Source organism: Theobroma umbraticum, unplaced genomic scaffold (assembly GCF_002168275.2).
Source record: "Theobroma umbraticum cultivar Fairchild unplaced genomic scaffold, ASM216827v3 scaffold_20.0, whole genome shotgun sequence".
In the NCBI taxonomy this organism is placed as follows: domain Eukaryota; kingdom Viridiplantae; phylum Streptophyta; class Magnoliopsida; order Malvales; family Malvaceae; genus Theobroma; species Theobroma umbraticum.
The window spans coordinates 3325492-3341894 of record NW_018397266.1 but is presented as its reverse complement, the minus strand read 5'-3'; the positions used below and the strand labels follow the sequence as shown (position 1 = coordinate 3341894).

Sequence of the window (16403 nt, the reverse complement as noted above, 5' to 3'; positions counted from 1 at the left end):
TTTTATATTGATTTTGATTGATTGGATTAATGATTTTTTTCATAAATAGGTTATCAAATATATATTCGAAAGTTAACTAATTCTTATTTTTTTTCCCTTTTTCAAATTTATTATTGTAATTTCTATTTATAATTATTACCTCCTAAAAATGGACAGCCATGCATTGCCCGATAGTTTGGGGGCAAAAAAGACCAGTACAGTTACGTGTTTTGCTATTAAAAAATTGCTACATATATTCTGTGTGGCCAGTCAGGTTATATTTTTTAATTTCAAATTGAATATTTACTTTTCTGTTTTAATCTGTTTTGTAATCATGTCTGCTTTTCTTATTTAAAAAGCATTTGCAAGTCATAATTTTCCATATTTCATATTAACTTTTAATAATTTTTTTAAACTTTTGACATCAAAAAGTATAACTAACAATGTTATGAAATTTGTTTAAAAAATATTAAAAACATTAAAAATCAAATCATTTTCCTTAATCTCCATTTCCAAATCCAAAGTGGAAAATGGAAAAGAGTATATATAAATAGATATTTGTATTTATTTTATCAAAATCATCATAAATTATAAACATTTTCAAGAAAAAAACTATAATGGCTATAAAAATAAAGAATAGATAAAAAAGAAAGATTAGAATATCAAAAAAATTAATGGAGCATCCACATTTTAAAAAATGAACCTCCATTAATTGATTTATCAGCATTCGTGCATTTGACTTATTAGTTTATATATAATCCCTCACTTGGAGAATAAAGTTCGAATTCCTCTTTCTTGAATTAAAAAAAAAACCTCCATTAATTTATCATCGAATTCATAATATTAAGTTTAGTAACAGTTTATAGATATATCCCAATTCTTATATGCTTATGCTTTTCGTATGGCATAAATGACTACCATTTATATTTAACACTATCAAAAACTGCATAAATTATGTCAAGTGAGGATTCCCACAAATTCAAGATTATCTAATTAGATGATAAGGTAAAATATACTAACATTCTCTACTTTTGACCACAATTGCCTGTACTCCATTAATTTTTAAAATGAACCGTTCACTTCAAATGTGTAAACAATGTTAATACCTAAAAATAAAATATCTAAAATATTAATTTTCTTTTTTTACTCTTTTCTTTTCTTTTCAGGTCGATCAATGGCACTCTTTTACACCGATTGACTACTTTGTGACTAAATCTGACAATAGAATACCAAATCCGGCTAGATCTCCCCAAGGGAGTGTGAGATCTGGCCGTGCACCTCAGAATTTGGTGCTCCCTACAATCTGCCACGGAGTGGCTGGGTTGAGAGTTATTCTTTCAAAAAAGAGAAAAAAAATTAAAATAAAAAATACTTTATATAATAGTAATTTTTAAAATTAATGAAAGATAAAATTATTTTAAAAATATTATTATATCATCAATCTAATAGAAACATTAAAAGTTGACTAACGACAGAACTTATGTATCCCCTGAAAATATTTTTTAAAATAAATTACTCATTTTAAAAACTACTAGACCCATATATAATCATAATCAAAAATTAAAAAAAGTCAATGTATTTGACACTAGATGATATCTTTAACAATTAAAACACTCTCAAAAGGTCGGTTGCTTGCCAAATCAATCTTCTAAGTTTGGTGAAGGTGAAATCAAGTCTTGCAATGATGATTAAACACAAAATTTTTCAGTTGAATAAGTAAGCATATATAATTGGAATTATCCCAGGTTTTCATCAAATGATTAACATCCCAGGCTTTCAAGCCTTTCGGGCATTCGCCACGTGTTGTTGGCCCAAAAGTTTGAACTTGCCGATTTCCCAGGGCACTCGGACTGATATTTTCCCTGCAAATAACTGCCGAGGGCAAATCCTATTACTAAATAGTTAAAGTCTGATTAAGGAGTACCTTGTTAGGGTTAACTAAAATAATACGAAATTATAGATTTGGTACTTGGAAAAAATAATCTCACAACAAATACTCCAAAGTCCATTCCATTAAGCCTACACACCTTGATAACCCTACTCATCAAGTGGATAACGTGATAAAAAAGCAGCCAATAAACATCAGACATCAGACATGTGACTTGTTCTTGTTGACTATTCTTTAACACGTTACCTAAATGATGACTAATTAAACTACTCTTGTAGAAATTATTTAACAAAAAGTAACTTTTGAATACTGAATTTTTAAATCGAATGTTTAATAATAATTTGAGTGCTAAATACATAATTAACTTTTTAATGTATTATTCTCATTAAATTTAAAAAACCATATTAATTTTTAAATTCCTTTTTATAAATATGATCTTAGCTAACACCTATATGCACTCAATAACATTTTCGTATTTAAATAACATTAAGTGTGTGGAGATAGACCTCCTGTGACTGTCAGTAGTTCATTTTCAATTTGTAGATAAATATAAAAGTGTGTAGAGCAAGCCATACAGAAAATGTCGCTGTTGTGGAAATTACCCAAGAAATAACAAAAATAAGACTAAAAAAAATCAAGCAAACAGAAAAACACAAGAATTTACGTGGTTCAGTCTCTTGCCTACGTCCACGAAGTGAAACTATTCTTATATTATTGAGAAATTAAAGTACAATAAATTGACCTCTATGGCTCCCCAAACCAACCCAAGATTCCTTGTACACTCTTTCTTCCCAAGAACACTCATCCAAACCACTCTAGCTCCACCTAGAGTAAAAGACAGAGTTACAAAGTGTTACTTCTCTAAAGCTCTCAAAGCACTACTTACCATTCTAAAGCCTAAAGATATACTTTTATAGTATAAAAGTCTAAAGTAGAATGTGATTAGGATTCTATGTGGAATAAGAAGTTTAAAACTATACAACTACTTAATGTTGTACATAAACTAAAATTCTAATCAAATAAAATATAGAATTCTAGTCAACTTTAAACTCAACAGTCGTCGCCTACAGGAAAAAGGCACTAGCTAGATTTTTGTCATAAATATACAGCAAATAATTTAATGGAAATAGAGTGCAACCACAAGGTCTTACACCAATCAAGTTGCGATGTACAAAAAGTATTAATGTCTTTAAACCTTATGCTTATCAGGATTTAGAAGCAAATCCCAATCTTGTTAGGTGAGATTGTATTAGTATTTTAATACTCAATCATCTTGGGCTCAAAGAAGAGCTTTAAGGATATATACATGCTTGTCAATGTACGTAGCAAGTTTCGTTTTCCTTGATAAAAAGAGAAAACAAAAGTAATTTATGCACTGAATCTGCTACGTATCTTGCATGATTTCATCCTCAAGAAATTTATTTGGTTGAGGATTTACCTTTACATCTCTTGAAAAGGAAAGAAAAATGCTTAGAGACAAAATGTAGATTGGCATATCTTATCTTATTATTTCTCTGTTTGATTTAAAAAGATTATCACTTGGCAATCAATTCATTGAAGTAACCACGAGCACCATGCCCTTTTATATTTTTTTAAAATTTAATTAGTTAGGAGAAAATCTCTCTTTCACTCCTTATGTATAAATATACTAACTTGTGATCTTACCGTGCATAAAATAGTTTTACTTATTTAAATATTTGTAAACAAACAAAAAGTACTTAATATATTTTATGCACACTTTAATCTTCAAAATTTATGACGTGTTTAAAATTTATATATCAAATTAACATATAATAAACAAATTCAAAATTTTCAAAATGATATCAAAATTATAAAATTCACAACGTAATCGATTAGTTGATTATAATTGTCTTTTTTCATTTAAAGTCAAATTGGTAACTAATATCATTACTTTTTCAGAAAGATAAAGTGTTTTTTTAACCAAATCTTAGAAGAGATAAGAGAGTATTTTTCAAACTAATAGGGATACATATATTTTCAACCAAATCTCATAATAGTCTTTCTATTATAACCAATAAATAGAACAAAACAGAAAGCCTTGTCTATGCAAATCTTCTTAGGAAGGCTCCAGCAGGCCCAGGAGACACGTGAGCCATTAATTATAATGTAAAAGCCCTGCAGTCCAATACATAATTGGATTGGTTTTAAGAATATACTGACTATGGGCCGAACCTTACTGTCATGGTCATTCCTGAAAACCATAAACCATTCTCCTTTATATAAGATTTACTATGTTTACGGAATAAAATAAAATATTTATTTTGTGAGAATAAAATAAAATAATAATTATGTTGGTTGGTTCATGGAATAGAATAGAGTAGAAATTGATATTATAATTTACTAAGAAGGAATAGCTTTGGAATAGTTAAAGAATAAATGATAAAATGACAAAATTACCTTTTATTATAATTTAATAAACCAAACAATTATTCATTATTATAATTTAACAATATTTTTATTTTTTAATCTTTTAATTTTATTTTCATTAAAATTTAAAATATTAACAATTTATTATTAAACTATTAATATGATTTTTTTCAATTTCTTTTTATTTTGTCTCTTTTTGTATTTTCATTTTTTAATCTTTTAATTTATATTTTTCATCAAAAATTTAAACATCAATAATTTATTATTAATTTATTAATATATTTTAATTTTAATTTTAATTTCTTTATACTTTTTTATTTTTATTTTCTATTTGTAGATTGTAATTATTTTCAATAAATAGAGACATTTTTGTCCAATAAATTTTTGACTCTATTCCATAGTCATGGAATAGCCATTAACATAGGGAGGTGAGGAACGGCTAAACCAAGATTTTGAAGAATAGCCATTACTTGGAATGGCTATTCCCCACCTCAAAAACTAACCAAACAAAAACATAAAAATAGAAAGGAATAAGGGGGGAATGGCTTAACTATTTCCCTACACCAAACATGCCATTAGAGTACGTTTATTCGACGAAATAGATAAAAATAGAATAAAATAGTTATTTTATAAAAATAAAATAAAATAATTATTATATAGTTTGTTACAGTGAAGGGAATAAAACACTAATTGTTATTATGACTTATTACAATGTTTAGTTGGTAAAAATAAGCTTGGAATACAAAAAAAATAGTAAAAAGATAAAAAAAATTTATTATATTAGTGATTATTTTCATCAAAATAATACATTGTATATATTATTTTGATGCAAAATTCAGCCTTAGCACTAATAAAAAGGAAAGAAAAATTTCTTAAAGCTTCTAGAAACTTATCTAAATAATATTTTTTTAAATAATATTTTTGATGTACAATATTTGATAAAAAGAAAACTGACCAAAGAAGAAGTTTTTACCCATTATGTAGAATGTTTTCTTATTGATTTGTTTTTAACTTTACATCTGCAATAAACTTGGGTAAAGCAACTGCTTATATAGGTGAATTTAACTTTGGAATTACATTTTGTTTGGAGTTAATCATTCTACTTCATAAAACTAATTGTATAGACGTTCAAACTTAATTCTGTGTTGTTTTTTTTAAATATGTTTATTTAAAATTTTGTATTATTGTTGTATTATTTATATTTTATGTCTTTAATTTTTTCAAGTGTTTTGTTGTTGATTTCTTTGTGATTTTTCTTCTGCGACAAACTTAGATGAAATAACCACTTATTTAATTAAGCTTAACTTTTGCATAAGATTCTATTTCACATCAGGTCAAGTTTGACTGGCCCTATGGAGTTCTAAATTTAATTCTTTCACACATATTGCACCCAAAGATGTTTTTGGTGATGAATGTTGCTTATCCAGAGAGGTTGATTTTGATTTTCATAGCTTTTGTTAAGCCAGATGCTTTAATGTTTATGTTTATGTCATTTGGTGTTTGTTTATTATCTTATTTTACATATGAAGTTATTTTTGATCAAATAAATTGTTTCATGGTGTTTAAGGTTAAGAGCAGCAAGGGTTTGTGCTCTCATTGATGGTCCAATTTTGATGTGAATGAATCCTTCTCATTATGAAGGCAAGGATTGGTTGTCAAACAGGATTGGTAAACCGTGTACAACCTTTTCTTCCTTTAACAATGATAAAAATATTTTCTCTAATCCAAATTTGGATCCTCCTATGATAATGTAACTATTGTTAACTCAATAGAACCAATAACATATATAAACAAATAGCTATTTTCTACATTAAAATTTTGTTTTCTTTTTTTTTTCACTTAATTTCTCTCCTCTCATTTTATAAATACATATAGTAATTATATTTTATACGTTTTAATAGTCCACAAAAATATGAGGCTCTTCTTTGCTGACCTAACATTTACAATATATGCTATAAATCCTATTCTCATTTAATGTTTAGCTTACACAAATAAGACCTTTGGCATCAATTTTCTGTTTAATATAGTGTAAGATACATTAATTTAATTTGTTTTGTTCCTAAGATATTATTATGCATTTGCACTGTCAAATCATGCTCATGGCTTCCAAGTCAGGCGCCAATCTTGTTTACTCAATACATGCAGTGGCATATACAAGCATATAATTATCCTTTGTATTAAAATGGATTTTATTTATTTTTTTCCTTTTATTTTTTGTCTTCTCATTTTACAAATACATACATTAGTTAGACGACATTTACAATGTCTGCTACAAATCCTGTTATAATCTTATGTTCCGCTGACACAAATAATAAATCTGGTGTGAATTATCAATTCAATATAAACCGATATACATTAATTACTTTTGCCTTATTTCTAAAAAATATTATGATGCATTTGTCCTGTCAAATGAAGGTCCAGGTTTTTAAGACAAATGTTTCTTTATTCGTGTTAGCGTAATTTGGTCTTTGTTTGTTATCTTGTAGTGAACACATTGATTTGCCTTTTGGCGTTGAGACAAAGTATCACCAGATTTTGTAAAAGTTTGTCAGTGATTTTTCTTTTCAATTGTAGTGTATTATTTGCCTCCACTACTTTGATATTCATATTGTTTATGTAAATTATTATTATATTAATGACAAATTCTTTTTTAGTCAACATAAATGTTTACTTAGTGTTTATATTTCATGCATTCCATGCTTGATTATCTTATCTTTATCATGTTCAAACTACCCTTAATACCAAACCCTAAATCCTATCAGATATAATGGACTGAAGTTCTTATCATTGTCTATGATAGAATAAAGGCTGACACAAACTAACTCCATTATTATGATATTGAATTTTCAGCTATTTTATGTCACTCATCCGTGGTGTAAATTGCCAGTTTCAAATTGTGAACGATGATCTTAACTGAAACAAAAAACCATAATGACTAAACTTTTTATCACTTCATTGTCCTATGACAATAGTAGCCATAGTTGATGACAAACTGATATATGATAGATTGCCTATCTTCTTATCAAATTTTTTGCACATATTTTCAAAGCTATAAATGATGTATATATTTAAAGAACTATATTTGATCACCCATTTTTTATTATTATTGAAAATTTTTATTCGTTGTTTATTATATATTATTCATTTGTTTAAATGCTTTTTTTTTTAACACTCACTTCCTCATTTAATTTTTCTCAATTTTTTAACTAGAGTTTTGTAAGTATTCATCGGTTTAATCAAATTGATTTGCATTGATAGATAACATTACATGTTAATCATTATATCTCAATAAGCATCTGATCTGACTAATTGGTATTCAATATTTATATAACTACTTATCTCTTTTCTATACATTTGCTGGAGTTGACATACACTTTTGTCACTTTTGAAACTGTTGTTCTAGCTGACACACCCAGTTCATAGTTTGGCTGGTATGTCAATTATAGACTATTGTGCATAACACAATGTTTCGTAATTTCTTTACAATTTCTGTCTCATTTTACACTTACTGTCTTGTATTTGTTTTGTTCTCATCATGTAAATTTTTTTGAAGTTGAATTTACCATAAAATTTGATTGGTGTAATAATTACAAAACTATCAGTCACATGATGCTGTCTACACCTCCGAAATCATTGATCAAGCAAGACAAGATTTTCACAGTGAGTTTCATCACCAGAGCAATTAAAACAGAGAATCGGCAACTACAAAATGCTTGATTGTCATAATCTGACAAGCCAACAATGACATAGTCCAAGTTCTATTGGTGCTTTAGAATCCAAAACCCCTTCGCGATTAATACAATAACTAGAAGAACAACTTGTGCCATCACCGATTGACAGTCAAGTTGCCAGAGGGTTTTTCCCACAACCAACACCAGAGAAGAAGAATAGCCAACCAAAAAAATTACAGGACCAGATAAAATTCATATAACGCTCTGTTTCCAATTAATTATTTAAATCAAATTTTAAACCTTAATGATACACTGACCTCCATGAGATCAAATCATGGATATCAGCTCTGCGTTCGCTGGTATGACTTACTTAAATTTTGAACATTATTTTATTCCCTATCTTGACTCAGACTATGCCTATCATTAAAATCCAAACAAAGGGTTATTGCAATCATGATCATTAACTGATGCCGACAATCACAACAACATATAAAAGAGTTCATATTACTGACCTAAGATTTGCTTATGACCATATAATTGCTGTTTTTCCCACATTACTCCTGCTTCATTTGATCATTATCCTGCTCTTTTAGTTGCATGACATTAAACTTAATCCTCAAAGGTAACATGTGAAAACGTTCCACTCTACCTGATCTACAAACTCAGTCATTTTCATGGTTTTCACCATGTAAACATGTACATACTTATGTCATTATCTTCACGTTTGATTTTCTATCCTGAATTATACGAAACGAACCTTGATTCTTAAATTGAATAGGTCTTTAATAACCTGTATTTGAGCGTTGGCTACCGCTTAATTTCATTTAAACATGTAATTAGAGATTTTTGGTAGTATTTACGTTAAACTTGGTAGATTAAATTGTTTTTTTTTCCTACTGCAAACAGATGTATAATCTTTTTCTTGCCGTTAACATAATAGCAAATTAATGTTATTGATTTTGTCACATGCAGAGGATTATCCAAATCGATCCAGCCATCAAAAACCAGCCCTCCCAAAGACCAGTTGGCCAGCCATTGATAGAAAAACATGCTGACATTTGAACAACAATTATAACCCACATTGCTTTATATTTTTTGACTACCGGCATGATAGCAATTTGAACACTCTGATGATAACTGTTGTACACCAAGCAAAACAACAAACCATGCTCTTAAGTTTGTTCATAGCCATCACCTTTTTGTAACATTTTGTGCTCAAAATGTAAGCAATTTTTCTATGTAAATTCATCTAACATTTTATATCTCACTCGAGCGTAAAGTACGGGATCAATCTCAATAATATAAAATAAAATCCACTTCAAAATGAAGGTTTTGTGTTTCTTTTTCACCAAATATTCATCATGTAGTTCTAACTCCTTTATTCCGCACATCATGGTTGGAATTTTCAGTGAAAAGCATAAAAGGAAAAAAAGAAAGTTATACTAAACCATTTGAAACTTTAATCCATATGAGGAGTTGAGCACCATCATTTTCAGAATAAATAAAAACTTTGTAACACACATTCTCATATATGAATGCTAACAAATGAATTGAAATCTAAGCTTGGCTATTACCAAAACTGCTATTCATTAATCGACAAATTAAGAATTCACAAAAGGATCCCACCTCACAAAAGTGTAAGAGCAGTAGAGGGAGACCATAAACCAACAATGACAGTAGGACTAGGTTGGCTGAATTAATTTGTACTTTGTGAGAAACGGAACAATTAAACAGCAAAGAGTCAATATCATCAAACTGGTAAGTTGGCTCTTATGGATGACATTTACCAATGGTATTCCACCATAACTTCAATTTCTTCAGGTCATATCTCAGTTTTGGTTGATTCCCATATCTATCACGTACCGAAATTAAGAAAGAACTTGCAACATGTCGACACTACATTATCTAGTGAGTTTGGCCCTTTTGTAAATGAAAACATTTTGCTTGATTTAGTTTTATTTTTTAAGCATTAAATTATCTAAAAAGATATAATCTTTATTGCACCGGTTATGCCAATTAAATAACTATTCACTTAGTATAATTTCGACTTAAAAAATTTTGGTGAAATAAAATGATATGTTTAAAAGTAGATATTACAATTAGGTTTTATTGTTAATTATTTTTTTAGTTTATGGCTTATTTATTAAAAAATGTATTATTTATCTATTCAATTTATTTATTTTATTATTTGGTAAGTATAAAAAACAAAGAAGGAAAAATGAAAATAAAATATTTTATATATAATGTATAAATGTGAAAATTAAATATAACTATAATAGCAAAAAGAACTTATTTTACCACGCCTTTTTTTAAGCATGACAAGGATTTTGCAATAAACCAGGGTTTACCCTTCATAACAGCTACTTGCTACCATATATTTGTTTCTTTTACTAGTAATTCTTGTGCCTAATAAAATGTGGCTATCAGAAAAGGGTAAAGGTGAGTCAAGTGATGCGAGTCACAGCCCAAAGAGGGTATCCCCAACACAAGTCAGAATCCGAAGAAGATGAATTATGAAAGTTGGGTCCAAGGACAAAAGGATTAGATGGATGATCCGGCGCATGGGAATGGGAAAGGGAATCCCAAAAATAGTGGATTTCCACCCATCCCCACACCATTCTCATTTTCACTTAACTCTTTTTGGGGAACTCAACCCTTTGGATAAAAGTTAAACAACACCGATACAAATCACTAGACTTGATAAAGAAGCAAAGGCTCCCCAGCCGAGGGCCAGGTAGGCAGGCAGGCAGCAGCAATATAATACTACGAGTACTTTTTACATTTGCATATATATATATATATATATATAGAGATAGATAGGAATATAATATATAAAAGCGTTTCAAAGCTTTTTGGGTTTTGGTTCGAGACAGCGTGCCAGTGGAAATTACAGGTATGGGGAACAAGTAATGATGGACCTAACACACAGTCACACACATAGCACAGACCAACGCCACCCCCCAGCCAGCCTCCTCTACGTTCTTCCTTACTTTAGTTTTTTTATATTTTTTTGTGTGATTGCGTGCTGTTCTGCGGATTTAGCCTTTGGGAAACAAAAAAACAAAAGCTACATAAGACACGAGGAGGAGACCCAAAAAAGTCCACAAAACTCCAACCCACACAGCTTGCTGCTGACTGCTGAATACGTTGAATGCTTTGGCTGTGTTATCCAATACACAAAAAAGGTTAAAATAAGAGGAAGTATGATGGGGAATTGTGAACCATAAAAAGTTAAAAAAGTCTAACCTTTTCTCCTTCACTCTTTCGTTTCTTTTTCTTTTGATTTGTTTTTAGCCGTTCCAGGCTCCACAATACTAGAGTCCAAGCCCTCACATTTTTCTCTCCTTTCGTAACTGCTCTGTTACTTTTTTTTTTTTTTACTTTTTCCCATTTACAGCCCTTTTTCATTAAAAAAATTAACTTTTTCTAATATTAACCTAATACATTTAAACACTTTATTGCCCATGTGCATGACACATTGATAGATCTCACGACTTTAACACCACTTCGTTTAAGATCTCTTTAGGAGTCGATAATTTCACGTTCGTTCATATCTATTTAATCTATAAATAATGTATTTAACATATTTAATTAATTAAATTATCATGTCAATTCATATAATATGATATGTTTAACTTGTTTATAATATACATTTTAATAAATTAATCTTGTTAATAATGTTTAAATAGATTTATCATGTCATACTTTTAACATATAATGTTAATTGATTTGTTTAATAAATATATAAATAATGTTATATTATATAAAAAATATAGTTATATATGTATTTAGAATCTTAATATGTTTAATTAATTTTATGATTTTTTTTATAAACCAGATAATAGTCATATTAATTTATATAATTGTTAATATCCTATCTAAATATAGTTTTAAAAAATATCTTATCTAAATACAACATAAAGGCAAAAAGAATTATCAATAGTGCTCATCATTCAAAACTACGAAGCTATTATCTATATAAGGATTTGGTTCAATATTAACTACAAGAAATTACTCATCCATAAAGGGGTCTTGAGATATTAAGTTTTAGATCTAAATCTCATAAAAAAATCTTATCTTGTCTTACAATTCATTAAAAACACCCATTTTTAAGGATGAGAAAAAAAGACTTCAAATAAAACATTCAACCTATCCGAATTGATGGAATTCATTTTGAGAAAATGACAGGACTTTGAAAACAAAACGATTGGACCACAAAGTAATTAAAGAAACCTTAATATTCCTTCTGTTTTGAGCAAAGCTTTAAGGGCTCTGCCCATATTCTAGCAAGCAAATGTTCTGTTTGTAACTCTGTATGTGTTCTTTTACAATTTGTTGCGACGGTCGATAGGGATACAATTAACAAATCAAAGCGCCTCCTCTTCCTTCCATTTAAATCAATACTTTGTATGAAAACAATATCTTTAGCACTAAATGTAAAACTTTGAAATTGGAATCAAGGGCCAAAACCCAAAAGAATTGAATAAGAACAAGAAGAATTCATTAAACCGTCCAATACAAGATTACATAAGTGTTTCTAGGAAGATCGACCATCAAGGCGTAGCTAAAGAATGAGGCAAAACATAAGCATCCCTTTTAACGTGGTGGGAAGAAGAAGCAATTAAAGAAAGGAACGGCCTCAACATGATCAATGATCGCACCCATCTCTGAAATCGCCATCATGGAGTCACTTAAATCAAGGAGGAGGACTTGAATCACTTTATTCTTCTGCTTACCAAGCTTAAGAGAATCTTCGTCTTTCACTTACAACGGAAATAAGTACTGCGAAGAGATTGAAAAACACAAAGAAAGAAAAGGGAGAGATGCAGAAATTGTGCATTTATCATAGGAATCAATAGCTCAACAGAGAATTGTGGATTCAGACAATAGTCCAGGTTGTAGACAAGTTGGGATAATATTGTTATTAACCAAAGAAAGGGCAACCGACAAGTCATTCAATCTCCCAACAGATATAGATGAAGGCCCTTGGTCCCAACAGGCAATTAACTCCTTGTGAGTTCTGAGTCCTAACGCTCCGTTAAAAGTACTGGTAAATAGTTTGAAAATTTGAAACCAACTCGGGAAGAATTCACCCCCAAAAACCAAAAAAAAAACAAAGAAAATTCATTAAAAAGGCAAATTTTTACTCTCATTTTCACGAGAAAATAAAAAAAGGTACATGTGACAAACCGGACAGGGATAGAAGTCGGCTTGTCAAGTCGCTGTTCTTCTTTTATTGTTTCTCCTCAGTATTTAACGTTAAATCACATCATTTCAGAATTCCAAGAGCAGTAGTACACAGCACTCTTCTCTCCCCCTTCCCCCGCACCTTTTCCTCTCTCCTCTCTCTTCTCTCTTTTCTCTGGCTCTCTCTCCCATATTTCACTCACTCTGCTCAGTATCCTCTCTTCTGACCTCCCATCTCTTTCTCTCTTTTGCTTACCCCTTTCTTGCCCTTTTGTGCTGGTGAATTTTCTGCTGTTTGTCTTCGGCATTATGGTGTAGGCCTGTAGCCGTGGTAGGGTTGGTTTACTTTCTTCTCTCTCTCCGGCTCTTTTTCAATAAAGAAGGAAAGCTTTCAAACTTAAAAATCCCATGTGCTCTTCTTTTGGTCTCTTTTGAATAGAACCGAAGAAGAGAAGGAAGCAACAAGCAAGCAAAAGCAAAAAAGAAAGAATCTGTGGTTGTTGTAGAACAAGAAACTCACATGCAACCCTGCTTACTATCTCACTAGCTTACGTGCGTTATCTTTTGTTTTGGGTTTTTTTTTATCTATTCCTGTATTTCTCATAGAGAGCAAGTCTTTCATTCAAAACAGAGGTGAAGAGATGACTAAAGAAGAAGACTTTAAGCTACTCAAGATTCAGGTCTTTCTCTTTTACCACATTCTTTTCTGTCCTTTTAAAGTCTTTTTATGATTTATTTTTTGTGTATCTATATCCACAGCTTTGTGCAAAGGTGGATGCTGGTGGTCTTTTCTTCTAAAGAATCTTACTTCTTTGTTTTTGTTGTTTGCTTTGTTTCCTTTTCTTTTCATTTTTATCCGCAGACTTGTGTTCTCAAAGTGAACATACACTGCGATGGATGTAAGCAGAAAGTGAAGAAACTCCTTCAGAGAATTGAAGGTGCTCACTGTTGTTATCAGCTTTCTCCTATGATTCTGTTTTGTGACTGATTGGGCACTCCTCTCCTACCTCTTTTCTCTTCTGTATAAACATGTTCTTCATAGTAGTTTTGCTTGCTTGCTGAGAAAATTAGGAAAAGATGCCAAAATAATCACTAATGCTCTGCTAGTAGTTCAAAACAATGATCTCAAGAGCACAGTATTCTGATCACTGAGAAGAGTAAAATATCAGGAAACTATCTCACCTTGCTCGATAGTTTGAAAGAGACGAGAACAATGATTTGCTTTTGTCGGAAGTTCCATCAGTAGATCTTCCGGCTGGTCTGTGTTTTGGATAAGAGAAGGAAGTATGTAAATACTTGGAGTTCTCAAATCTGTCTGGATGTAATGGCTTGTTATCTGGACTGACCAATTCATCTTCATTTCAGGCATTATCACAGAAGATGAACATTCTTGAATTATAGATTACTAGGATTGATATTTGTCGTCTTCCAGAATTGCTAGGAAAATTTGCGACTGATTGGTCCTAATAGTTGGTGGCATGTGCATGTCTAATCTGTTTGTGTAATTTTCTGTTTGTTGTTTTCTTCTTTGTTCCAGGTGTTTACCAAGTAAGCATAGATGCAGAGCAGCAGAAAGTCACAGTCTCAGGAAGTGTAGATTCTGCAACATTGATTAAGAAACTGGTCAGAGCTGGTAAACATGCTGAGGTTTGGTCCCAGAAGTCCAACCAAAACCAAAAGCAAAAGAACAACTTCATCAAGGATGACAAGAACAACAACAAAGGCCCAAAGCACGGCTTGATCAAAGGCCTTGAAGCCTTCAAGAACCAGCAGAAGTTTCCTAGTTTCGTTTCTGAGGAAGATGATGATTATATGGATGATTATGACGAAGAGGATGAAGAGGATGAGCTGCAATTTCTCAAATCAAGTCAACTGGGTCAGTTGGGTCAGCTGGGTTTGCTTAGGCAACAAGCACTTGATGCAAATAATGCCAAGAACGGTGTTGGAAACATTACTGCAACTTCCAACAACAATAATAAAATGAACAACAATCTTAGTAATGTGAATGCTGGAAAGAAAGGAAACCAGAATCAGAATATGGGAATGAAGGTAAATCCAGGTGTGCTAGATCAAAAAACCTTGGCTGCTCTGAAGATGAATAATGCTCAGTTGGGTGGTTTAAACATCAATGCAGCAGAGGGCAAGAGGGGAAATGACATTAACTCCATGATGGGTCTTTCTGGTTTTCATGGAAATGGTCCTAATGTTGCTAATGCTGCTGCGTTAGGAGGCAATCCCAATGCAGTTGGAGGATTTCAAGTTCAATCCAACAATGGGTTGCAGGGATCTTCTGCAGCAAGTTTTCCAAATGGTGGATATGTTAATGGTCAATATCCATCATCTATGCTCATGAACATGAATGGCTACAACTATCCGTCGTCAATGATGAACATGATGAACCTGCAGAACAGGCATGCCATGCAGCAACAACCCCAGATGATGTATCATAGATCCCCGTTAATTCCTCCTAGCACTGGGTATTACTATAATTATGGCCCTCCTCCATACTCATACCCTGAAGCTCCCAGTTATACTGCTGATCACTCTGCAGCAACCCACATGTTCAGTGATGACAACACAAGCAGCAGCTGTTCAATAATGTAATGAGAACAAAGAAAAAAAAATATGTAGAGAGAATGCATGGGGTTTGACATGGAAATTCTCTCTAAGTGGAGCTAGTAGGTTTTGACAGTATTCTACTGTGTGATGTGAGGGTAGCAGAGATGCCGGAATGGGATGTGTGAGTGGATCTTATCTGTGTATTTGTGTAGTTGTTATGTAGATGTTCTCTTTTTTAATTCACTCCAGCGTCTGCCTGCTGTTTTTTTTTCCCTGTTCCTGGAATGACTGTGTGAACCGCAAAACTAGTAAATAAGCGGAGGAGTCGCTATATTTTATTCCTGGTATGACTATGGTCAAATTGGAGTCGCTTTATTTTATTCCAATACTAGACGAGGTGACATTGGTTACTGTATCTTCATGGAGACATAATGACACTATCTGCCAGAGAATAGGAACAGCTGGGTTAACACTTGACAAAATGGGTTACGTTTAGTGCTGAAAAGTGTGTATGTTAGGTAGATATGCACGTGCCTCTCACGTGCATTACTAGAGTGAAGCTGTCTTTCAACTATAGCCACGGGACCACCCAACCCAACATCACTATCCTACTCCTGCGATCCTACTACTGCAATGCAAAGCTTTGCCATCGCAAGCAAAGATATCGACCAATAATTTATTGTTTAAAACAGTTGGGTCATTGGCTTTGCAGCGGAGCTCATGTTATCTTT

At 31.4% G+C, this 16403-nt stretch overlaps 1 protein-coding gene across 1 annotated transcript; it reads left to right on the top strand.

Annotated features, from left to right (window-relative positions):
- The first annotated feature begins 13194 nt into the window (after window positions 1-13194).
- LOC110422955 (Heavy metal transport/detoxification superfamily protein) lies at window positions 13195-16019 on the top strand. Its single transcript, XM_021437021.2, has 3 exons — window positions 13195-13793; window positions 13976-14051; window positions 14651-16019. Exons 1-3 carry the CDS (start codon window positions 13755-13757, stop codon window positions 15715-15717), a joined length of 1182 nt encoding a protein of 393 aa, XP_021292696.1. The 5' UTR covers window positions 13195-13754; the 3' UTR covers window positions 15718-16019.
- Window positions 16020-16403: the final 384 nt, after the last annotated feature.